Raw genomic sequence first — 26716 nt, forward strand, 5'->3', positions numbered from 1 at the left:
AGCTCTCATCCGACGAAGTTCAATGTCACTGGATGGTAAAGAAATGGCGTGAAAGAGATGGCGACAAAAGAAAGTCTCAGTAGATTTGTTACTCGCGCTCTTTCATGCAGCCCATTAAAATTGATCATAACGATCATTTGTGCGGTGGATGTTGGTTGGAAACGGTGTGTGCCAAGTGATATTCAAAAGAAAACCTGGTGACCTCTTAAACAGTCAAATATACCTGCAAAAATAGAAAGATTTGTGTTTGAGAATAAAATCCAGTGTTGTGCGCTTCTGCAGAAAATTCACAATGACCGGATTTGTGATTTTAATACTTGGATTGACCTCAATGTTTGATGGAATTTCCGCTGGACGATATGTGCCAAAATGGAAGAAGCAGGTAAATATTCAGTACTTTGACCTGATGGAGGATGGTAATTGTTCAGATGTGATTTCTTTGTCATCCGAGAGGCATGTGAAGTACCCCGGAATGGGCATTATGTCTGCGATGACAATGGTGAAGTAAAATGCCTTGGTGGATATACTGGTGATCTCTGTGATGTTCCAATATGTCGAAAGGGATGTGATCCCATGCAAGGCTACTGCAAACGTCCTGGAGAGTGTCGATGCAAATTGGGCTTCTATGGGCCTAAGTGTGACAAATGTATTCCACTTCCTGGATGCCAACATGGCGGATGCAATACCACATCCTTTGAATGTGTCTGCAAGAAAGGATGGGACGGACTCTTCTGTTCAGAACGTATGCACTCCTCCAGGAATCCCCAAAAAAAATTCGAAGCATCCAATAAAATAAAATTTGATCCTTTTAGCAATGTGTAAGGAAGGATGTCATCAAACCCGAGGATACTGTGAATATCCAGGAGAATGCAGATGTCGCCTAGGCTGGGCAGGACCTACATGTCACAGTTGTCAAGTACTTCCTGGTTGTGTTCATGGATCCTGCACCAAGCCCCTTGAGTGCAAATGTGATCCAGGTTATCGTGGATTTCTCTGTCAAAGCCGTAAGTAAATATACATTGTGTTTTTTAGCATAAAAATTTATTTCCGCCCAATCTTTTCATGACAATCATGCAAAATTCTCTGTTACCACGGTGAGAAAGAAACAATCAGCACGTGAGAAATGGCATGGTCTCGACCGAGATTGAAGATCTCGTAGTGCTGCGATCACGATCATTTGGCTCATGATCACTTGTGATCTCGATCTTCTCACTCCAATAACTTTTCGTAACTGTTTGAAAATAAGTGCAACAACAGATTGCAATTAATTTGCAAAGTATTGTCTTATGTTCAAGATCTTTTGACGAAATTTTCACCCAAGCATTCCAGAAGATCATCGGGTTTTGAATGATTTTTCCACTTGGAATTTTTCATAGCTCGTTTGAATTCGATATTTTGTCACGAATTTTTCAATTTTCAGTTTACAAAATACGTAACAATCGTTATCTGTATGTTATCTTAAGAGGTCAGACTGTCAAGAAATGTTCTTTTCAATTCTGAGATCAATCTTTAAAATTAAAATCTTTGATTCAGCGAGATAGGATGACCAATTGAACTAATCAAAAGCTTAAAAAACAAAAATGAAAATATCAAAATTCTTTAGATTGTCTTTAAATTAAAGCTGGTTGTAGCAACTTTTTCAAATTCTAGCACAGAATAAATTGAGTTAAAGATCAATGACACTTCATTATTTAAATGGGAGGATCAATTTTTTTTAAATATTTAAATTTAATAGGTATTTAATCTATTTAATATTTAAATTTAATCATTCAGCCACGGGAATAAAATTTAAAAAGACAACTTCAAACATTCCAAACTTTGACTTTCATTTTAATTTCGTTGTGAAGTTAGTTGCATTTGAGTTTACAGGCTGAAAAAAATTTAAAATGCCGAAGTAAAAGATCTTATTTTTTTTTTAAATTCGAAAAACCGAAAATCTCGAATGCCGAATTCCCAAAAGCCAAAATCGCGAATTTTTATAAGTGTCATAGCTTACTCCTAAGATTGCACCCGCGCTTACTGAACTTACTTATCCTTCGTATAGTTTCGATTTTTTCAGGATTTTGGCTTTTAAAAATTTTGACTCATTCGGGATTTTGGCCTTGGCCCTTTCCGGTTTTTGACGTTCGATATTTTGGCTTTCGGGATTTCGACTGCCACTGTTTGGAAGCTTTAGTGCTTTAAAATTCGTCTCATATGAGAGTATAGGTTACTATGGAACAAGAAGGGGCCAGTCGAAAATTTTCAAATATGATAACTTCCTAAAAACGAAATGAGACCGAGGCTTCTATTTTATTCCAGTACCCCTTTAAAGTTAAGTGGGTCAGCGTTTAAACATGTTAAACGTCTAAAGTTTTAAAGAATTTGAACAAGAAATGGCGAAATTCAAAAGGAAGTGAAAGTTGTTTTTGGAGTGTTTTCAGAATAATTTCGATGTGCTGAACACGAATCGATTGTCCGTTTTTGAAATTTTATTAAACGTTTTCGTTCTTTTTTTTTTTGTCAAAAATGACCGTTCGGGGTAAAAAAAATGCAAAAATCTTCCCGAAGCGGCATTTTCTGTCTTTTTTAAACCAGAAAATAGTATGTTCTAAACAAAATTAATTTTTGATTTTTTTTTTTGATTTTGAGGATACACAGAAAGAATATTTCTTAAAATTTTTCGTATAAATATTTGTGAATTCATACTGGAGCCTTAAGGGAAAGTGCACATGCTTGATATCATTGGAAGCTTCATAATGACTAAATTTTCTATGTTTCACATATATATATATATATATATATATATATATATATATATATATATATATGTGACTCATCGCAACATTATTTTAAAAACTATGGGAAAGTGGCCAATTTTTAAAATATATTGCGAAGTCACGTTTATTGAGAAACAGGAAAAACTTAGTCATTACGAAGCTTCCTATGGTATCAAGTATGGGCACTTTTCCTTATATGATGCTCGTAAATTGTGTAACCCACTAAAAAGTTCGTAACAGTTTGTATTCACAAACATTTGTTCGTAACATGATCACTTGACGAGCATTTCTTGTTTGTTTTACAAATATTTTTATGTACATTTTCGATTGACAAAACTTTACGAACAAATGACAAAATCTTACGAAATTTTTTTTGTGTGTTCACGAACATTTTCGAACAAATGTTTGTAAAAGAAAAAAAAATGTTCATCAATTGATCAGGTAATGAAAAATATTTGTGAAAAAACGCAAGCTTTTTCAAACTTTTTAGTGGGTTACACATTTTACGAACATTTCGTAAGTCCCTATACAGTAAGCTTTCACTCAATCGGCTCGTTTTCATTCGGCGGAAAAATTCTGTTGACAATTTTCATGTTTGATTTTGAAGCAAATTTGTTCAAATTCACTTTGGTTCCTTTTGTTTTGTCGTGATTCTTTATAATTGAACGCGTTTTGTAGAATTTGCAATTACTTTGTCGCCCGAATTTATCGATAATTTGTCTGACATTTTGCCCCATATGCCCGATTGAGAGAGAGAGTCTACTGTAATAGGAACTCGCAAACTTAACTTTTAATGAATTTTTTAGCCCTTTTGCTTTAGAAGAACCTATTCAATAATCAAGACCAGCCTATCAACCTGCAAACAATTTAACACTTAAAAAAATTGAGGGAAATATCGTTTCCTAATTTTTAACTATTTCATATTAAAATGAAATTTATTTAATTTTGTTTTAAGGGAAAAATAAAGCCAAATAAAATCACTTCACATATACATTATCAAATTTATTAAATATTCTTAGTAAATTACCAATAGGGTTACAAAGTATCTAAGGCTTTCAGAAGTGCTCGAACTCGTGACTTAGATGCTATACCTCAAAAATACTTTCGCATTATTTTCCGTTTATCGGTTCTCAAACGATTTAAACCAATTTAAAAAAATCAATTCATAAATCACTCAGAAAATCCTCCAAAATACACTGTAGCGGTAATAATTGAATTTCGAATAAAAATTACTTATCTGATATGAACCGGTTAATAACCGATTGGAATTAGATTAGGCTTATCAAGAATTCCAAGACCTTTCCAAAGGCTGCAACTTTTTGGTCAGTAAAAAATAAAATTTGGTCAGTAAAAAATTAAATTTGGTCAGTAAAAAAATTTAATTTAGTCAGTAACAAATCAAATGTGGTCAGTTAAAAATAAAATATGGTCAGTTAAATTTTAAATATGGTCAGTAAAAAACTTTTAAAAAAATTGGTAAAAAATTAAATTTGGTCAGTAAATAGTCAAATTTGGTCTGTACAAATTTTATCAGCGTATATTTTGGTAAGTAAAAAATCAAATTTGACTAAATTATTATTCACTGATCATATTATTAATTTTGCACTGATTAATTTTCACATTTTACTGATTTAAAAAAGAATTACTGACCAAATTTGACTTTTTACCAACCAAATTTGACTTTTCTCCGACCGAATTTGATTTCTTACTGACCAAATTTTTATTTTATACTGACGAAATTTTATTTATTACTGACCAAATTTTATTTTTTACTGGCCATTTTATTTTTTACTGACCAAATTTGATTTTTTACTGATGAAATTTGACTTTTCACCGACCAAATTTTATTTCATACTGACCCAATTTAATTTTTTCTGATTTTTTAAAAGTTTTTTACTGACCATATTTTATTTTTTACTGACCGAATTTGATTTTTTACTGACCAATTTGAATTTTTTACTGACCAATAAGATTTTGCCCTTTCCAACGAGCCCAAATATGCCCCATTCGATAAATAAATACCAATAAATACGCTCTATATAGAGCCTTTTTAACCTTTGAATTTGAAAAACTGTTATTAGGAATAGTTGAGCGGTATTTTCCTATTTGGACGAAATGTCCGTCTGGACAACCTCAAAAACATATTCAAAAACGAAAAAATTCGCAATCATCAATTTAGGTTTTTGTAAAGATGAAACAGAATTAGTTTATTAAAGATTTTTTTTTGTAATGCAGCCATATGTGCCGAAAACTGCCACAAAACTCATGGATTCTGCCAGAAACCCGGAGAATGTCGTTGCAGAGTTGGCTGGTGGGGCAAGAATTGTACACAGTGTTTCCCGTATCCGGGCTGCAAGAACGGTACCTGTCGTCGTCCATGGGAGTGCAATTGCAATCGTGGTTGGGGTGGAATGCTTTGCGATGAAGCTCTTGATTTCTGCGACAAGAATCCATCAACATGCACGAATGGCGGGAAGTGTCTATCACTGACCAAGGATGAAGGTAGTTTCCGCTGTGAGTGTCCCAGTGGATTCCTTGGAGATCGCTGCGAAATAGCTCCAATGGTTACAGATTCACCGAAAAATTCCACTTCGATGGAAACCATGGAGGATAAAAATCAATCGTCGACTGAACCCATCGAGTCCAATGACTTTGACAATGAAGCTTGAAGGAGTATTTATAAAGAATTTATTTATTAACTGATTTATTGTAGTTGATAGAAAAAAAAGTAATTTATAATATCATAAAGGGGTAAATACTATTCTGGAAGACTTTCCATGAGATCCATCACCATGTCCCGATTTCCATCCTCCTCGAGAATACGAGACTTCTGAGCAGTCTTCTGGCCACTGCCTTTTTCAAAGGTTCGCGATACGCCATGGCCAAATGTAAAAGATTTCACAGGTTTGGGTTCCTCCTCTGCACTACCCGATGGTTTGTCCAGTTTAACATCTTCCTTGGATGTCTTAGTTGGCAAGCCGAAGCGGAAGTTGTGGGGAAATTTGTGAACGGAAATACAGTGATCTCTTCTTTCTTCTGGAGTCCAGTTTTTCTCTTTGCATTCTTCAATGTAACAACTGTACATGGGGCGCTTTTTAGTGCTGACCAGGAAGAAGGAATCGTGATTTTCAGAAACATGCAAGTCCAGTAAGTGGGATGAGGGAAAGGATTTCCGACATTCGGCACAAGTGTATCGATGCAGGGAATTGTAGTGGTTTTCATAATTTTCTAAATTCTCGAATTTTGCCTCGCAATTGGACACACTACAGTAGATGATATCACTAGAAGGAAACATTAAAATGTATCCCGGTATTTAAAAAAAGAATCCAAACAAGGTGACTTACATTGGACGGAAACAGTCGACGTCCGGAGGATTGCTTATGACGCCCATCCGAACAAAGGGCTTGATGAGTTTGTTACCAGCCCCGAAGAAGGGATCACTGGGGGACCTATAGCCAACACCATATTTTTGGAATAGTTCAAGGAGGGACTTTACAGGATAAAATCCATCAGACATGGCCCAGCACAATAAAATACAAAATAAACTAAGAGGTTACAAATAACGCTGCTTGCCAGATGAAGAACTCAAATCCCAGTAAGGAATTTGTAACCATGAATTGGTGTGTCTGCTGAGTCCACAGAGGTTTCATTCAATATTCCACATGGTAGGTTAGAAACATGAAACTTTCACCACATGAAACAAATAGTACGAGTATAATAGAAGCATTTCTTCAGGAACTATAATTTTAAAGGAACTATGTAGACTGTAAATGTAGACAATATGAATCTTAAAAATATTACTAAGAGAAAAATAAAATATGGACTTTCAATAGATATTGTAGTATTTATTTAAAAATAATGAAATATTTTTAGAAACACAGTAGTTCTTCTAGCAAGCACGAAAACATATAAAAAGGGGTGGCAAAGTGTCAAAAGTACTTTCGCATCATATGCCATTTACCGGTTCTCGACCGATTTGAACCGATTCATATATCATTCAAAAGATCCTCCAAAATTGTTTTAAAAGTATTGATTTTCGGATAAAAATCAGTTATCGGATATGAACCGGTTCGTTGCCGCTTCAGAACCGATTGGAACCGGTTCAGTTTTATAGATAATTTCAAGACCTTTCCAATGAGCCCAAACATGACCCCATTCGCTTGATAAATGCGCTGTCTAGTGTCTTTTTAACTTTTGATCTCCAAAATTGTTTTAAAAGTATCGATTTTCGGATAAAAATTGTTATCGGATATGAACCGATTCATTACCGGTTCAGAACCGATTGGAACCGGTTCAGTTTAATAGGAAATTCCAAGACCTTTCCAACGAGCCCAAACATGACCCCATTCGCTTGATAAATGCGCTCTCTAGTGTCTTTTTAACTTTTGATCTTAAAAAACCGTAATTAGGAATGATTCAACAGTATTTTCGTCTAAGGACGAAATGTCCGCATGGATAATCTCTAAAACATATCCAAAAATAAAAAAAATCGCACGACGCGTTTTCGAGAAATCCCAAAAAACTTTTTTTTTTTGTGGGGAAGGGTGGGGGGAAAATGAGGGGCATGTTAACTATCGTTGGGTTGACTTATGGGGGGGGGTCCCCCGAAGGTCCCAAGTCACTATCTCTTACCGTTTGGTCTCTAGATCTGGCGACAGCCGGACGGACAGACGGACAAACAGCGTGACGACATTTCCTTGAAATCTTCTGAAACGTGAAGATTTGTTGGCAAAAGTGATCTCCGGGGGCTGGAAGGTGAAAATTTTGAGGGGGTGAAAAAATCTAGGGATTATACATACTGATCTCTCCGTGGAGTTCGAGCAGTAATATTTAAGAAACTACTGATTCATTTACTAAGAAAAATAATCGAGTATAACTTACTCGAATCGATGTTGAATTAACTCTTTTTCGTTGTGGTTTTCGATTAACTATATTTTAGAGTTGATTTTACTTCTACTTAGGTGTAAAATGCGGAAGAGTTGTTTTAACTTTTTTTTCTTAAAATTTACATGACAAAAGAGTGTAGGGGAAAGTACTCTCCCTTCGAACGTTCACGCCTTAGAATAATGTGAATTTTCTTTTAGTTTTCATAAGAGACTTACGCATTTCTATCAAATATTAGTTGGATTATCATTAATTGTTGATAATTCCATGATAATTTAGTGTAAATCTCTTACGAAAAACAAAAGAAATTCACATTATTCGATGGCATGAACGTTCGAAGGGAGAGCACTTTCCCCTAAATAACTCGTTTTAAGAGTTAAAATAACTCGTTTCAAAATTTAAAAAAAAAAATCTTTTTTAGAGTTAAAATAACTCTTTAAAATCCCAAAATGAACAGGTTTTGCAATTTTTTGTTTTTTTTTTTTTTAATTTGTCGCTTTCTATATTAATATTTTCTTCACGTCAAGTTCCCTATGTTAAGAGCGAAGCGTATGATGCACGCACGTGTCTTCATGAAACACTATTAGGCATATTTGTAATTGATTTTTCATATAAACTTTGGCACACGAAAATCTTCTTGATTGAAGTATATTCCTAAAACGAAAACACTTAAGCATATACTTCAGTCGAGATGAAATTTTACATCGAAAAAGAGTAATAATTACATCGATATCCGACGAATCAATTCAACTCGCATGAAGAGTTGTTTCAACTCTATTTACTAAATTTTACAACGAAAAAGAGTAACAATTACATCGATATTCGTAGAGTTAATTCAACTCTGCCATAGAGTTGCTATAACTTTTTAGACTTTTTCTTAGTGTTAGAAACACAAAAACGTTTTTGTTGTTTTAGAAACAGTGAAACGTTTCTAAAACAAAACAAACATTTATATTTTTAGAAATACAAACGTTTCTAGAAATGCGGAAAATGTCTAGAGACATAAACGATTCTAAAATAGCAGAGATATACCTAGGAACTCTAAAACTTTTCTATAGAGAAGCGTAAACATTCATAAAAACGCGGGAACATTTCTAGAAAGACGAAAATATTTCTTGAAAAAGAACGCAAACATTTCTGGAGACACGGAAGTGTTTCTAGAAATGTTTTTCTATAAGCGTTTTCTAGAACTGGAGAAAACTTTATTTTTGGGAAACTAAAGTGTTTTGAAAGGTTCCAATTGACGCTTTTGTCAAAATGTTGAAATTCATTTAATGTCTAATAAAATGTAAGTAATATGGCGTTTTTTCATCAATCCACGTTTTTCGATAAGGATAAGTGTTCAAATTTCGTATTCCAAATGGTACAGAGTATAGTGTCAATAGGTCCTGGCATGAGTTCTTAAATTGTCAATAAGTGTTCTTTTCAACCTAAATAGGATTATTAAAAAATTATCTAAAGTGCCTAAAGTGGTCTTCTTTTAGATTAAACTCCGTTAAATGTTAATGTTTTTTTTAAAATTATTTTTCGACAATGATTTTATGCCTCTAGTATCTAGATCTAGAGCTAATGAGCTCTATGGTCAAAGGATTTTTTGACCATTTCTAGAATAGGATTTTTTACAAATTTACGAGAAAACCAGGCTCAGGCTATTGGTTTCTGTTTACAGTCTACTCAATAGAACAAAAGGCAGAACTTTAGCCATGGAGACTTCCAAATATCTCGTACAACACACCATTTTATTTCTTAATTCAAGACACACCCCTCTTCTTAACAGGGAGGTAAAATTCATTTTACAATAGATATAATCAGCTGATGTTTTACTTACTTAAGGTTCTTGAATCTCTTCCCATTTCTAGTGGAAAACCTACAGATTTCACCTGAAATTTTGACAAATTGGTTCCTTGATAGACTTTTTAAGTGAGTCTCAGAACATTTGAATTCTCAAGCTACGGCTCGTTCGTAAACGATGGAACTTAATGAGTGATTGTTACAAAATCAGTTGTAGAAACAATTGTAGTTTCTTTTGTAAAAATGTTCAAAGGCATTGTGCAAAACATAAATTATTTAGACTGTCCTGAAAATAATAAATTCTCTGAAGAAATCATTCGACTACAAAATAATTGCAAGATTTAACAATGTTATGGCCATTTTTATTTAAAAATGTAAATTAAAGATATGTATAATATGCACATTTTCAGCTATTCTATGTTTATCCCAAAAATTTTTGCAAAAATGAGATTTTGTTTTTGATTGTTTCATTATTCTATAAGTATGGTTAGTAAATTGCCAAAAAATAATATAAAGAATATTTTACAGTATTTTATACTCAAAATCATCCCTTATACCTTAAAACTATGAATTTACGTATTCTACAACGAATATGATATTCATTTTGGATGACTTCGAAGTATGCATAGTCACAACTTACAACTTAAGAGCACTAGTTACCCAAGTAGAAAAAAAATTAGTCGCGATATAATACAATTTTGGTCTAATTTCGTATAAAAAATTGCATCTGAAAAGTATGCCAAAAAAGTCTCGCTCAAATGGGGATATTTCGAAATGCACTGTGCTATCATTGGGTGTGGGATTTGATTAATGTTATTCTAAAATGTTTTTAAGAACTGTTATAATACCCTCAAGTGTGTCTTGACTAAAATAGAAAGTCAAGTAGACTATTTCAAAATTTTATAAAGTTATGCTAATAAGAGTTTCATTAACAAAAATTGCTTCTGAAATGAATAAAAAACGTGTTTTTTTTTGCATAAAACCTACTTCATCGAAGGATATTGCGCTACCGTATTTACTATTTTAAAAAAATCCATTATTTTTTCTTTCTTACTGGTTTTCTTGTTTTGTTTTTTACTGACCAAAATTTAGCATTTCACTGACCAAATTTAATTTTTTCCTGACCTAATTTATTTTCTTATGCCTCTGGCACATCTTTTAGATCGGTAAAGTTTCATGAACTAACATTCACATTCCTTTCTTTTTCAAAATATTTGCAAAAGTATATCTAACACTTTTGATCTCAAAATTGATTTGAACTAAATTTAATTTAGTGTGATGTTCAAAAGAAGAAGAAGAGTGCGAAAGAGTAGGATAGACATATGAAAAACTTTTTAAGAAAGAGCAGAACATAAATTTTGACTTTATGCAATTTGCCTGATCTAAAAGGGGTGCCGAAGCCATTGCAGATCGAATTTAATTTTGTATTGCTCAATTGGATTTTGCCTTCAAAATTTTTAAATGCTTTTATACAAAAAAAAACACTTGCACTGATATTTATGAAAGGAGCTTTATTCTCTAATTTCGCTGAAGAATAAAACGTTGCAAGTATAGAGTTCGTGTCTTTTACAATAAAAGAAAGATTAAAATAACCTGTTTTTTTTCAAATTGCAGTAGAGTCTCTTAAATTCGAACGCTCGGGGGGTATTTTTGACATTTCTCACCTCCCAAATTCGAACGATTTTTTCAAACTTAACGAAATTTGTGTGAGATTAAAGTGTATTTTGAATCAAATTCCCGTACTTTCTCGCAAGTCTTAGTGGTAACATACTTCCTTTTCATTTTACACGACCATAATGTATGTAAACATTCAGGAAGAAGCACATAAATATGATTTTCATTCATCAAGAATACGAACTTTCTAACATAACCTCACAATTGACATTTTGAATCCAAACGTCGTTCGAATTTGAGAGATTCAGATTTGAGAGACTCTACTGTATTTTATATAGCTTGCATATAGACAAATGCCATTCAATGCATGAGTAGATTTTTGAAGGTTATGTTCACCATAACCTCAAATTGCTAGTTTACTTTTCAGCTAAATAAGAAAATTAGACTCAAAATAACGAAGATCGTTTATTACACGAAAGAGAAATCATTTCGTTTTTCCAAATCGAAAATTGATCTTTTTCTATCGAACATTTGGATATTCCAAAATTGGGTTAATCTGTGACATGCTACTTGGGTATTCTGCCCTTTTCCCTTTTTTCGAATTTTCTTTTAGAGATCATACATCAATTGAAACCCTATAAAGTGTAAAGGTCCTTTTTGAATTTTCATTGAATTTCATTATGGCATATTTTTATGCAAAAAAGGATTATTGTTACATTTAAGTTTACTCACTGTTGTATATCAAAATGTTATGATCCTTTATATTAACATATGCCTATTATTCACCCATACAATTATTCAGATTAAATGCTGTTTATTACGTATTATCCGATGTTGATATATCCTTTCCATGTACCTTTTGCATGTGACTCTTTAAATTGTGATATCTGTGGTATGCTTTTTCACAAATTTGACAAACAAAACCCTTGTCTTCAGAATGGCTCAATTGATGAGCTTTAAGCTCTTCCGGGACCATTGACGAATATTCACACTGATCACACTGATATTCTCTAACATTCATATGATCCTTGAGATGGGCTATCCAGTATCTTTTGCTCAAGAATGTCTTGGAACATTCGGTACATTCGAAAATTTTTTTCTGCTCATGTCGTGCTTTGTGCATATCAAAAGTCCTCGCTGATACCTTCTTATTGCATATTGTACAGAGAATTGATTTGGGATTTTGTATATCTGTGAGTGTTCCATTGGGACCGGAAACTGAGACAATTTTGAGTGGGATTTCTTCAGAATTACCAGGTGCATAATTGTGGACAATAGAATTACTTTCCATTTCTATGGAATCACTGTTTTCTATAAGTTCTACTGAGCTTTCTGATGCTGTTTCATCAATTACAATCCTTTCATCACGTTCTGAAACTTCATCCAAAATTATAAAAGTTTCCTGGGGTTGTACAATAATTCCACAAGTTGTAGCTGTAATTAATTTTGATCTTGTATTCTTGCACTGAGTTTTGAATTCGTAGAAACCTTCAATGCTATTTTCGCAGCTTGTACAGATGTATTTGAACATACTGTCGAACAATACATTGTCACTGGTGTCCTTAAAAATGCCATAAAATATTATGCTAAAAGTGCAAAACAAAAGAAAAACAAAAACAAAAAAATGTCATTTTGTGAAATCTTACCGGAATATTCTCGATTTCTTTCAGTTTTTCAAAGAGATGTGCATTATCTTGCTCAAATAAGTTGATTAGGTAATTTGTTTCTTCACAAATTCGACAAACTGCAGTGTTTAGAGTAATTGTTGTTTCCATGATTTATGGAAAATACCACAGACTTTTTGCAATTGTAAACAACTTGAAATAGGTTATGTTGGCACTGTTTAGCATTTTCTGACATCTCCTTTCACTATTAAACTGTTCTCATTGTTTTGAACTCAAGTATGTGAGTAAAGCAAATAATAATTACAAAATATAAGAATTTTTAAGTGTGATTTCAGAAATATTACAAATTTATTCTCAGATATTAGTGTCAAATATTGATAATCTTCTTTATCTGAATACTTTTTTATTTTTACATTTTTTACATCTTCAAATTTAACGTCTCAAATCTGTTCTGAGAACTCTAAAAACCCAGCTAGAAACACCCAACAGTGAAAAGTTACGGAATGTGAATACAGATGCTACCACTTAGACGTAAGCAGAAAGTAGGTGACGGTTGCCATGAATTTCTTACGAAATTCCATTAAGTGTTGCGGTTATTTTAACATAGTAAACGGATAATTGGAAAGACTTTCTTATGTATTTATCAGCCGTAATAAAATTGCTTAATAATTGAGAATGAGAAAATGTTCTAGAAAATAAAGTAATCTGATTTTTAGAAAACTAAGTAAATCAAGGGAAGAGCACCAGCGATCGGCAGTGTTCCTCGAATCGACAGGGTATTCAAGTGAATTTTTAAAAATTATTAACTACTTTTTATAATTTAGCTCTCACAAAAATGCAGTGCATTATTTAGATTTAATTTATAATACCAATTTTTCATGAGACACCTGATTAAATTCGTGACGATCCGCGGTACAGAGTAGGATACTGGGACAAAATTTGTCAAAACGAAAATTTCAATATTCACTGTTTTCTTAAATAAAAGAGACTGAGGCTTGAATTTTTTATTATAGATAGCCTTCATAAACCTTCTTAAACTTACAAAGTTTCAAGAGATTCGAGGAAGGATTATGTATAATAAAAAATAATGAATTTTTTTGAATATTTGGCTTACAGAAAATATCAATACTGACTAGCTCAATTTAAGCACATTTCTGATTAAGATAGAGAAAAATTATCTTCGACAAAGTTGTAGAGGAATAAATTTCCTATAAAAATATATCTATTTGATATATTTTGCGTTTGCGAGAGTAAAACGTCACAAATTTTTGCAATTTTGAGCAATTTTGAGAATCTCCACAAAATCGACTTTTAGAAAATGATTCGAAAATCACATTTCTTTCGAGATAGAGGAAAATAGTCTTCTACAATGTTGTAGATCAGTTAACTTCCTATAAGAATATACTCATTATAAAACGTTTAAGTTTTCTCAGAGCTCGTGAAAGAATTAAATATGCGTTTTGACAAGTTTTGCCCCAGTAATAATAATTCTAAACTAAGAAGTTGATATAAAATAGTTTGTTTAGTAGTGAATCTATATATATGGTTTGGTAGTTCATCTGTTGCTCCCCTGAGCGCTGCTCTTATTTGCTATTTGGGATCGTTGAGATCTTTGTTCAGCAAACTAATAACTCTGTTAATAAATTCTGTTAATAAATAGCAGTTATGTGTTTACACGTTGCCAGCCGGGATCTTTCAATATAAAAACTGTTCCCATTATTTTGAACACAGTAACGAAAAAAATAAGTAAATTTTAATGAACAGTAAATAAAATATTTTTAGTAAATTTATATATTTATACTCAGATTGTAGGAATTGTAGTATACAATATTAAAAATTTTCTTAATTAGGATATTTTTTATATTACCCTTCTTTAAACTAAGACGTTAACGTTTTAAATCTGTTCTGAGAACTCCAGCAATCTTTCATGAATTAGCGCCAAATGCGGATAATAGTGAAAACTCGTAATTGAATTCAATTTAGAGGTACTTTTTGCCAACGGAAACTTGGAGAACAGTGAAAAAGAAGTCCAACAGAGAAGAAATAAAATAGAGTCAAGCGAGCGAGAGGCAAATTATATCATTATATTGTGTCTGGTGAACAACTACAATCGCGCCTCTCTACGTCCATTTAAATTAGAGAGACATGTTCAATTATTTATTGTTGCATGAGTAAAATCTATTCAATAATTCATAAAGTTCAATGAATAAATTCGTCGTTTTTGAGACACTCTCTGGAGCTGACGAGATAAATTTATGGAAAAAGAATAGGGAATGGAGAAATATTTCTTCACTCTCCGCACAAGAGGCGTCATATGATGAAGAAAAAAGAAGCATCAACTCACGGATGTTGATTTTCTACTCAATTTTTCTCGCTTTTTTCTGCACTTTTGTTGTTGAATTTGCATGGAGTTGTCTTTTTTGTGGACCTAAATGGCAATTCTGCGAGGGCGGCGTATGCCAAACAGCTTTCCTCCGTACAGATCCCCCATTTGGCGTCGCTAAAAAAGACGAAGTTATAAAGCAAAGAGATAAAAAAAAGAGTTAATATAATAAAAAAAAGCATTAATTAATACTTTCTCTTTTTATAAATAGCTTATTGCCACTTGCGGTTGTTGCACTTTGCAGCTCGACGCCAATTGAAGGCGAATCAAATGAATGTGAAATGAACTGATGCAATTTTCCAATTGAACAAGAACTCTTGTGAACGATGGAAAAAAAGCAGTGACGCAAAAGTCTATTGCAGAATTTAATAATTTGTCAATAACGCAATTGTTGTGGCAGGAGAGGACGTCTAAAACAAAAAAAAAATTAGTGGAAAATCATCGCAATGCTTTTTGCCATTGAAATGGTGAAAAGTTAGTGCGAAGCGCGGATAAATTGCGGAAACAGGAAATTTTACGCAGTCCATGAAATGCGTTCAAGTTCAGATCCGGCTTCTGGAAAAGTTACCTTTTGATGGTGTAAAATATTTTGAAATAAAGGGAATTTTTGCACTGAAAAACGTACAAAAGCGTATACGGATCTGTTCATTTTGACTCTTGTATGGTGTTTCACGATTTTTATAGTGTTGGTGCGTTTATTTTTATGCTAAAAGACCCAGCAATTGTCCACTGAAATGCATTATTAAAAATTCATGAATTGTTTCCGGGATTTTTTGCCCTCTTTTTCTGGTCTCTTCTGCCCAAAATGCATTAAATGACCGAGAGTCACGATATTTGGAAGGAAAAAAAAGTTCCCCTTTTAGCAATAATATTCTTATATTTTGAAATTTATATTAAGTCAATCGATGCATTGCATTAAATTTATGCTCCTCATGCTCAAGCAACAATATAAATAGTGTAGTAAAAGGGGTGGCAAAGCGTCTCAGGTTTTGCAAAGTGCTCGAATTCGTGACTTAGGTTCGAAATACCACAGAAGTGCATTCGCATCATTAACTAAATATTAATAAAGTTGTTCATTGATTCAATTCATTTAGAAAATAATAGTGCTCACGTCTCCAAGAGCATCACAGAATTTTTCCCATTGGACAATTTTTCTAAGTTTACCGGTTCAAAACCGATTTGAATTGCTTTGAACCGAATCATTTAAAACATCGCCCGAAATAGCTTAAGAGTAATATAATTAAATTTTGGATAAAAAATAGTTATCGGTTATGAATCAGTTCATAACCGGTTCATCACCGATTGAAAGCAATTCAGACTTGCTAAGAATTCCAAGACCTTTCCAACAAGCCTAAACACGATAACATTCGGTTGAGAAATGCGCTCTCTAGAGCCCGTTTAACATTTGACCTTGAAGAACCGTTATTAGAAATGATTCAACGGTATATTCGTATAAGGATGAAATGTCCGCCTAGGTAATCTCTAAAACATATTCAAAAATCATTGTTTTTCAATAAAAAACTGAGTCTATATGGGACTATTTGTGTAGATCCAAAGACAATGCCAGAAATTAAAGAATTCGCACGACGCGTTTTCGAGCAATCATTTTTTCGAGAAAATGAAGAGCAGGTTAATGGTTCCACTGTCGACTTATAGGGGGTCCCCCAAAAGTCACAAATCTCTATCTCTAACAACGTGACAGAGGGATAATACATACTGCTTTCTCTGTGGAGTTCAATCAGTAAAATGGCATTGTTTACAGTAGTAAAAATTAAATTCGGTCGTTGTAGATTCGGAAATACGCTTTATAGAGCCAGTTTTCGAGCAAACCCAGAAACACGGTTTTGGAAGAAAAGAATAGGGTGAAGTAAATAAGGGCCATGTTAACGGTCCCACGGTCGACTTACGGAGGGGTCCCCGAAGGTCCCAAGTCTGTATCTCCAATCGTTTGGCGTTTGGGATAATATATTGCACTCTCTGTGGAGTTGGAGCGGTAAAAAAATAAGAAATAATTAGTTATTTTTGTTTTCCAATCGTAAAGAGCTCTATAATTGAAAAAAGGAATGATCCAAGACCATATTATTGTTGACACCATATTATTGTTATGACAGGGTTAACAGCAGCAGCAATCAACATTCTCTTAATAAATATTTTGAAATCTCATAACTTTTTTAAAATTTAGTCTTCCATCTTGTGGCTTTCGTTAAAAGTTTTAGATCCAGAGTTTATTTTAATGGGTTTGTGTCTTAGAAAAAATTGATCCGAATTTGTTATTCTCAATTTTATTCAACAAACTTCATGCATTGTATTGTTTTTTTTTTTACATACTTGCCACTACTAATATAAAAGTATCCTAATTTATGAATGGAAAACTTCAATTAAAGGACTGCTAATAAAGATTTTACAGATTATAAGATTATAGATTATAAGATAACATTTTTAATTCGTACAATTTACTGTTTTATATGGATATGGATCATAAAAGTGTAACGTATCTATCTTACGTAAAAATGAAAATCCTAGGGGAAAGTGCTCATGCTTTGTACGACCCCAAGCGCAATATGTTTTAAGAACTAGGCACTTTCCCCTAGTTTTAAAATAAGGGGTATGATGAGTCACATTTATTGAGAAATAATAAGAAGAATAATAATAAGAAACAATAAGAAGAACTTAGTAGTTACGAAATTTAGGATCGTACGAAGCATGGGCACTTTCCCCTACATCCTAAATTTTAAATTTAACGTTCAATCCCATTAGTCTACTAATCCTTATACAGGGACATGACTTACTTAGAACAGAAAAAAATTAACCCTTAGTTCTTAAATAAGCTTTTATAGGTTTAAACTTTAATTTCGCTTTTAAAACTTTAATCGTATTCTCAAATTAAAATTTTCAAATTTAAAGTTTTAAATTTCTTTAAATCTTTAAAGTTTTAAATAAACTAATTTAAAAAAGAAACTTTAAATTTCTGTAAATTCCCTGTAATTTAACTTCTGGTCGTTATGACGTATTTTAAATACCAAACATTATTTTAAGTTGTTGTTTTTATTCATATAATATATTTTATATAGTAGTTTTTCAGACCAATTTCAATTTACATACCAAATGTTTTAGTAAAATCTTTAAGCTTAATTTTAGTATTGACGGATCATTGGACTTTCAGTTATATTGTTTTAAGATTTTGTAAAATGATATAATTATAAGTTTATGTAGTGTATTATACCTTTATCAAAACTTGCATCACAGCTATTAAAATTTTAAATAAACTTACTGAGCAAATTTGGTTTCTTCACCGACTAAATTTTAATTCAAGGGTCAGGAAGAACCGTTTGAAACCGAATAAACGTCAAAATAAGTTTGTCCAGGAAGGGAATTCTGTAACGCTCTGGCAATACCATATGACAAATTAGGTTAGAATCTTAGGAGAGCTTTTTCGAAAATGTGATTCTGTAGCCGTGATATTGCCATTTCAACTCACGTGGCATTGTCAGAAGTCACATATTTGAGATTCCTGGCAATTCAAATTACAATGAATTTTGTTAAACAAATCAACCAATACGTATTGTATTTTCATAAAATCATCAAGTAAAGGGATTTCATTGAAAATTCAATGAATTGCATTTTCGAACTCATATGATATGACAATAAAAGTTCGAATGGCATTGTCAGATTTCGAACTCACGCGTGACAATGCCACGAAAATTACAGAATACCCCTACAGCCCAGTAACGAAAGAGTTTTGGGTTCGAAAAATTTTGACGGTGGCGACCCCCCAATCTTCCCCAGTAACGAAAGAGTTTTGGGTTCGAAAAATTTTGACGGTGGCGACCCCCCAATCTTCAGAGCGTGGTGGTCACCATCAAAAACTAATTTAATTCTGTGCGGTGGCCACCAATGCGGCGGCGCTACGGTATTTTCCCCACATTCACCACCAAAAGTTCGGTGTTTGTACAGTAGTACGACGTGTAGGACTCTGTATAGTACTTGTGTTATGGAAAATTTGTACAGCGTGACACAAGACGTTCCTGGAACTTTGTTCCGGATTCGTCTGTCAGATGGCTGAATCCTCAGAGTTGTGATTTTTTATTAGTGAAAAATGATAAAATTAGTGTTTTTTCAAGCAATTGACCAGCAGGATTCCAGAGAGCAGTACAGGTACGTGATAATTTGATTGCAGTTCTGTAGATTTTTTCATTTTTTAGGTCTTAAAAACACTGAAATATAAAAGTGACGCTTAGTGAGCGTCCTTTGGTTTTTGGGGCTCCCAAGGCAAATTTTTTTTATAAAATATTCTTGAAGAGTCCCAAATTCAAGTTAGTAGTGTTGTTTAATAAGAAAAAAAAATATCTGGGCAGTAGATGAAAAAAAGGTTGCATTAGGAAGCTCTAACCTCATTCTAATTCATTTTCCATCCGGAAGCCTTTTTTGGGCCCCACATTCAATTTATAATAAGGTGTGAGAATTTCCTCAATCTCCATGGATAAGTGTATTGGGTTTAAAAAGGATTTCTTTGATAGGATTTTTTCTTTAATTTTTTTTAGGGTAATTTAGGGCAACATGTTTTCATTTCTCAAACACTTTCTGTCCGGAAGTATCTTTTCTAGGGTTTCAGATCGTAATTAAGGATGAAATAATCGTATTTCCTCAATCCTTGTAGATCTGCGTGTTAGGTTTAACCCTTTAAGGACGAAATACTTTTTACTGACCGAAAATGAACAATGAAAATGAAACCGATAATCAAAATCAGTGACACGTTTTACATCTAACCTTGTAAAATCCAACAGTCTGATTCGGTGCATTTTTTACCTCTACATGATAGGGACAAAAATAACCTAAAAAATCAAGAAATTTTTCTGACGATACCAATGAATGATAATTGTCACTCTAATGAAAAATATAATGTATATGAGCGTAGTAACTTTCTATTCACAAAAGGGTTTTGGTTAAAAAAAAATTGGAATATAAAAAAGTAATTTGAAAATTGCTCAATTTTGAGTTTAAATATAGCAAATAGCTGGACATTTGTAAAAAATATCCTAAATTCCTACAACTTTAAAAAATATGATACTCTCATAAATACAGAACTACGGTGCGCTTCCATTATTGAAACCATCACAAAAAGACAGCACTATTGTTAGAAGATGTGGTCTAACAAACAAAGAAAAAGAAAAGTAACGTTTTTGCTTATAACAGCAAATTATTTGAGGATCTGAAAAGCTGTTGTCGCAAAGATTAAAAAATAAAAATATAAATATATGAATTTTTCGTTTATATCTTTTAAATTATGTAAAAGTAAATAAATATTTAAAATAAAAGTCTTCACCATTTTTAATTATTACTGAGATATTTCATTTAGGTCTCAAATAATTAAGACTAAAAAAAAGGCCGCCAAAATATGAATATTTCAAAATTTAAAACTGTGAGCCTAGGTAAATGCTTGACGTAGACTGAATCACAGATACGTTCTGAAAAGGTCTTGACATCAGCTACAACATAGTAAAATTTCAGCCCAATCGGATGAGTTACAGGTGATCTTATAGATATCATGCATCTTACCCTTAGATTGAAGATCTTCAATGTCGTTTATTATTAAAAATTGTTGATTTTTTAATATTTATCAGAAAGTGCAGTCACCTGCACCTTATCTCAAATGTAAGCTTTTTTCTTAATTTTTTACATAGTAAAATTTTATAAAATAAATTCTAATGAAACAAAATCCATTCACTAACAACTGAATACAAATAATTTTACCCGTGACATTAGCTCTGAAAAATACGACCGATTTTAGTGTAAATTTTTCCCTGATTTCGTACACATTTCACGAGATAGCCAATTTGGGGTTTTCGGTTTCCTATTCAATATTAAGTTGGCTTTTATTTTGGATTTATATTTTTTGCTAATTCATTCTACATTGACAGAAAACAGCTAATAAACCTAAAATTTTTTTCGGCGCGCTAGGAACATATGGGAATAGGAAATGTCATGCCTCTGATTTTACCCATTCACTCCCCTCCTTTCATTTTAACTTTTGAAGAGTAAAGTTAAGAAATAACGAAAAAAAGGGCACAAACATTAAAAAGAAATAACTAGGTAGTCAGGAAAAATTATTTTATCTACGGGTCACACGGGTGACCCAATCGTCTTTAAAATGTTAAAAATAATTTATTTGGTAGTTTTTTCGTTATTTACTTTTAATAAGAAAATATTTTTATATGGGATTTTTAAAACTATTTTGTATCATCGTTACAGAAAAACTGGAGTGCACCGAGTCAGCACTTATTGAGAGCCAGCAGGACTATAAACTTACGTCAAATGACGAGAAGGACGGACATAAGCGGTTAGGAAAACATCGGCAGAAAACATAATTTCTAATTAATTTTAATAAATTTTTCAAATTTTCTCGATTTTGTATGGTATTCTCACTTTCACGATTTAAGTAGCACATTTTGCATTTGGGTATATTGAGATGGCAACCCTAAAACATTATACTTCTTTCGTATTTTAATAATTAATATTTCAAGTGGAACTTTTTACAAGGGATCTATGATGTCGGTGTTAGATTGGACTGCTCATATTTAACACATAACTTTTGTTCTAAAATATTTATTTTTTTTTGTTTTTATTTCTATAAGTAACTTAATTGCCGTCACTTATTGAGATATAGAAATGTCATTTCCTGGACATATTTTCTGTCTTTCCCTACGTTGTTTTTGCGTTTAAATGTAAATAATTTTATATTATACAACTTTCTAAAACATAACAAAAAACAGTTTCTATATTTGAGAAAAAAATTAATCTTTGATGCAAAACATGTTATTTTAGCGCGATACGCCACTCTTATTCTTAGAAAATACCAGTATTACACATAATATTTCTGGAGATTTGACTCAGATTTTTCACAAATGTGACACTTTGCATGGATTAATACAAGAACACTTTTTTTTAATAAAATACTAATCAATAGTTAATTATTATTGAAAGAAATAGTTTTTTGTGCCTAATTATCATTTAATTTTTATTACTAGAATGAATGAAACGCCATTCTTTAATAATCTTTTTAGGAAAATCAGCAAAAAATATTTATGAAAATTTAAAATTAAGGAAAATGTTCAGTATAAACCTTTTTAAGATAAAACCGGATTTAAAATGTACACAATTTTCTATCTAATTATGTAATGAAAAATTAAAAAATATCAAAAATGCTCAAAATGCCACTAAAATCGCGAAAGTACGATATAAATAACATAAAAATTTGTAATTAAATTAATTAATTGTATTTTATAAATTTAAATGCAAATAAATTTAATTTTAGTATATATTTTAGATTTATTATTAAAAATACGGTTAAAACCGGTAAAAAACCGTTGGTCAGTTGAAATTAAAAAAATATCGTTATTTTAAAATTCAAAAATTGCGAATTCCCCACAGCATTTTCACCACTCAACCCCGAACAAAGTTCCTGGAACGTCTTGTGTCACGGTCATTAAAATTTCCATAAGGCAAGTACTATACAGAGTACTACTTGTCGTACTACTGTACAAACACCGAATTTGCGTTACTGGGAGGTAACGTTTTTGATCATTGACACACAATTTTCATTTGACGTTTGTTCGGTTTCAAACGGTTCTTGCTCAACTCTATTTAATTTTATTGTTCATATGAACAATACCAAATATTTTTCAACGCTTTTTAAATCATTATAAAATATGTGGAGCAAAAGTAATTTAGATAGAGACCAAGCGATTTAAAGGAGTCACTTACGGGCTTCCATTGGATCCTCTCATATCCATTCGCATCGTAAAAAAAATTAAAAATCTATTTTGAATGTAACCATTTCCCTGAAAAATATTCTTTTTTAGTGTCAGGAAATCAAACTATTTAAAATCTACCCCTTATGTGAATATAAAGCCCTGTGGTAATCAGGACCAGCATGAGAATGTCTGTTGTAAATGTTTCTCGGGGTGTCGATTGAGGGTGAAGAAATTAGATGAAGGGATGTTTTCTGCACCCTCTCTGCTGGTGTTGCTTTCATCCGGCAGTCCAATTAACTTGTGAGTTGTGGGTAAAAAGGCACGAAAACACCATTTCAACGTCATCAAACTTTGGGAAAAGGGCAATTTTGTGTGTGAAAATTTTCCATTATTGAAGCCCTATGGATGCAATTGGCCAAAAACTAGAAAGACAAGCCCTATAATAAAAAGTAAAAGAAAATCGTATGATTTGCTCCAAGAATCTCTTGGAGGAAGAAATTTGACGCCATAATAAGAGATTTTTTTCTGGCTTTTACACTCTCGCTCTTTAGGCGCCATGGAAATGTCGTGGATATGCGAGTTTATGAAGAGCAAACCGAAAGCCTTTCACTATCTTTCTTGGCTTCGGTGTGCTCTCTTCGGTATGTTGTTGTGATTGATCAAATGTGTCTGATTGGGGCTCCCGCAACTTTCTCCGCTGGTTCATCGTGTTCACCTCCGAAAAATAAATGCCACCAAAAGAATTCTTTGTTCATGAATTATTGCAATTGAAATTACTCTATTTTTCTGCCATATTTTACAATTTCACTTTTCCTCCCACATCATAAAGACGTCCCATCTCACGAGGAAATGGGGATTATATACGAAAATGAGAGCAAATTGTTTGACATGTTTATCAATTGCAATTTTTTTTTATATACTTTTGACAAAAAGAAAACATAATCAAGAGAGGAAGCACATTTGCCGGTTGATAATGTTTGCTACTTAGCAAAAACAAAAAAAAAAATATTCCCACGATTTCAACCGAAAATGAATTTTAATTGCTTTGGTAATTCAAAATGTCGTAACATTTCTCTATTGTGGTATTTTATAACACGGCGGCGGGTGAAATGTCGATAAAACCTCGTGAAATTCCAATAAATTAATACAATATGCATTTTCCAAGTTTTAAAGTAATTTCCTCGAAAAATTTCTTCACCGTCTGATGAATTTTTGATTTTTAATATATTCATGCCTACGCAAAGTGCGAAAATATATAATAATTAATTTCTGTTTTGCCTGAGTTTTATTGTTTGATGGAATTTTTTTTCTCGATGAAGAAGAAAGTGTTTTGTAACATTCGCCTTTTTCCTTCAGTTTCATTTAACTCTTTCTCTCACATTTCTTTGGATTATATGCACCCGCATTGTGTTTCCCGTTTTATATGGGAAAAGAGGAAGTTTATTTTCATTTTCATCTCCCTCCAACACAATGAAGAAATGCAACGCAATTTATGCCATTTCCCACCACTTTTGTCGGTATTGCGTGAAAAATTATTTGAGGGAAAATTCACAACTGGTACAACTGGCCTATTTTATTGTTCAAGCAAGCTTCACAAGGAGAGCAAACTGTTAAAAAAAAACAGTATTTGACCCCTGGAAATTTACAACCTCCACCATCAGGAGACCCAATTTTTTACTTATCATTAGAAATCAGACGATTTCTGAAAAATAATGTTACGCTGTTAATTCTAGGGTAAATTAAGCTAATTCAAAACCTGTTCTAAATGGAAATTTTTCGGTACTCTAAATGGAAACGTCATTGTTTTCATAATAAATACAGTACTAAATTATTATATTTATATATTTTCTATACCACAGTTTCATTATTTAGTTAATTTTGCTCCAAATAAAGCGAAAATCCATGTGTATTCACAAATTTTAATTTGTTAATTTCTCAGAAAAATTAAAAGTGTACCATTTCACCATTGAATTTTTCATCGATCGACCATGTTTTCCAATGAAAAACACAATAAAGCTACTATTGTTTATTCGTTTTGTTTAACATTTATGTCATATTTCTGGATAATTTTAGTTAAATTAAGTGCTAATCTTTACTGTTAACGGTACGTGAAGTTTTCAAATGAAATAATTACCTATTTCGTGAACAAAAAGGGTTTTTCTGAAGTGTCTGCAAATGCTTCAATAGGAAACCTCGGAAATGTGATTTTTTTTTGCAGAGATTTTTTTTACTGTTTGAGATGGGAAAGATGAAAAGACCTGGAATAAGAACAAAGTAACAGTGTAAGTTCCTCTTACACTGTTTGTCTCCAATTAAAGCTTTCCCTTGTCTTCATTTGGATTAATATGTTTCCAATAGAAGCATTTTATACTCGCGTATTTTTCTTGTATTCAAGAAGTTTTCAAATTATATCTAAAGAATTTTCACTAAACAGTAACATTCTAGAAGAGTCAAGGAGCAAATTTATGTAATTCTCTTTAGAAAAAATATGAACTTAATGTGTTAAATCTTCTGTCAAAGTTAAAGCGCCTGGAAATGGTTATGAATTAAAACATTTACCCTAGTGGCCAAACGGTTAGAGGTATAGTGTATAGAGCTCTCACTAGGACCACCCATAAGTTGAGTGAATGACCATTTAGATTACAAAAGTACATCAAGTAGATGAACTTCCTCTAAATGCGTCAGGGAGTGCAATTCTTTCAGGACAGGAAAACACAAAAGTCTTTGCCAAAGCTTTCGGCGCATCAACACCTTTCTTAGTGGTCAAATCTGTGATTTGTGTCTGAAATTTTGTTCACAAACTCTGTCCACTATTCCAATTAACCCTTTAAGGATAGATGGGATACCAGGGATACCGGTGTCCCAAATACAAAACCAATATTTCTGACTAGAGAAAGTTACTTTATCCTTTAAATAGTCAGAAAAAATGGCTTTTTCGTTTGGAACACCGGTGTCCCACTCGTCCTTAAAGCCAACTCTCAGTTTGCCCTAGTTTTCCTCAGATCAATGCCCAAGAAGGAGCACCCGCGTCGAATTTCCAATTTTCCCTGTAAATCCTTAATTGGAGTGGATAGAATTTGAGGACATAATTTCAGAGACAAATCACAAATTTGACTACTGAGGAAAGCGTGTTGATCCACCGAAAGCTTTGGCAAAGAATTTTGTATTTTCTTGTTCCAAAAGGATTGCACCCCGTGATGAATCCGGAGTGAGCTCGTCTGCTTGACTTCTACTATCGTTACCGTCAGTATTCTATAAAAAAAACACGTTATCGTCCTATAGATTATTTCCTTATTTCCTCGTCTCGCCACTTCACCTTCAAAACTATATTTCAGGGTTCGGAGACTTATTCTTTTATGAAAATGTTTTTGAACGTTTCACGGGTTTCTGACTTCACGTTTAGCCAAGTTCCCGAAAATCTCGAAATCTTAAATAAACGTAACTTTACAGAATTTCAATGACGTAATGTATCATTTATCTTTAATATCTAACCTGAAGCCACAACAATATTATAAAAAAACTGGCTTGATATAAAATATAGAACAGTTAAACCACACGACTAAACCCCTAAACCTTAGGTCTTACGACCGTATTTATCTCGTTGGAAAGGTTATACAATACTCGGATGAAATGATCACAAATCTTTTATAATCCAGTTATGTTCCAATTAATAATTTCTGATTGAAATAAAATTGTATCACTCCCCCCTACCGAATCCAACATATCCAGTTCGGGACCGTAAGGACCAGAACTGGACCGTAAGGACCCTTTGTAGTCATCCACAAGAATCGAAGTTTTATTGATTCTAAATAATAAGAAAAGTGTCTTAGAATATCCATACTGTGATAAAATCGCTTGTAAAGATCTTGTCAACTATTGTTGCCTTGTAGGGAAGAGTAACGTAATGTT

At 32.6% G+C, this 26716-nt stretch overlaps 3 protein-coding genes across 4 annotated transcripts; 1 reads left to right on the forward strand and 2 right to left on the reverse strand.

Moving 5' to 3' along the window:
• The first annotated feature begins 27 nt into the window (after positions 1 to 27).
• LOC129810364 (delta-like protein 4) lies at positions 28 to 5520 on the forward strand. The gene is made up of 4 exons (XM_055860787.1): positions 28 to 382; positions 454 to 742; positions 813 to 1004; positions 4995 to 5520. The coding sequence occupies exons 1-4, from the start codon at positions 293 to 295 to the stop codon at positions 5426 to 5428; spliced, it is 1005 nt and encodes a 334-aa protein (XP_055716762.1). The 5' UTR covers positions 28 to 292; the 3' UTR covers positions 5429 to 5520.
• Positions 5434 to 6367, reverse strand: LOC129810367 (protein lethal(2)k10201). Its single transcript, XM_055860791.1, has 2 exons — positions 6104 to 6367; positions 5434 to 6040 (listed from the first exon to the last, which is right to left on the reverse strand). The coding sequence occupies exons 1-2, from the start codon at positions 6274 to 6276 to the stop codon at positions 5518 to 5520; spliced, it is 696 nt and encodes a 231-aa protein (XP_055716766.1). The 5' UTR covers positions 6277 to 6367; the 3' UTR covers positions 5434 to 5517.
• A 5127-nt stretch (positions 6368 to 11494) lies between these two features.
• LOC129810365 (zinc finger protein 175-like) lies at positions 11495 to 13065 on the reverse strand. 2 transcript variants are annotated; one of them, XM_055860789.1, is made up of 3 exons: positions 12695 to 13065; positions 12537 to 12609; positions 11495 to 12482 (listed from the first exon to the last, which is right to left on the reverse strand). In XM_055860789.1, exons 1-3 carry the CDS (start codon positions 12821 to 12823, stop codon positions 11866 to 11868), a joined length of 819 nt encoding a protein of 272 aa, XP_055716764.1. In that variant the 5' UTR covers positions 12824 to 13065; the 3' UTR covers positions 11495 to 11865. The 2 variants fall into 2 exon arrangements, with proteins under 2 accessions (XP_055716764.1, XP_055716763.1); XM_055860788.1 differs by having other exon boundaries at positions 11495 to 12609; positions 12695 to 12909.
• Positions 13066 to 26716: the final 13651 nt, after the last annotated feature.

Source organism: Phlebotomus papatasi, chromosome 1 (genome assembly GCF_024763615.1).
Source record: "Phlebotomus papatasi isolate M1 chromosome 1, Ppap_2.1, whole genome shotgun sequence".
Classification (NCBI taxonomy): Eukaryota; Metazoa; Arthropoda; class Insecta; order Diptera; family Psychodidae; genus Phlebotomus; species Phlebotomus papatasi.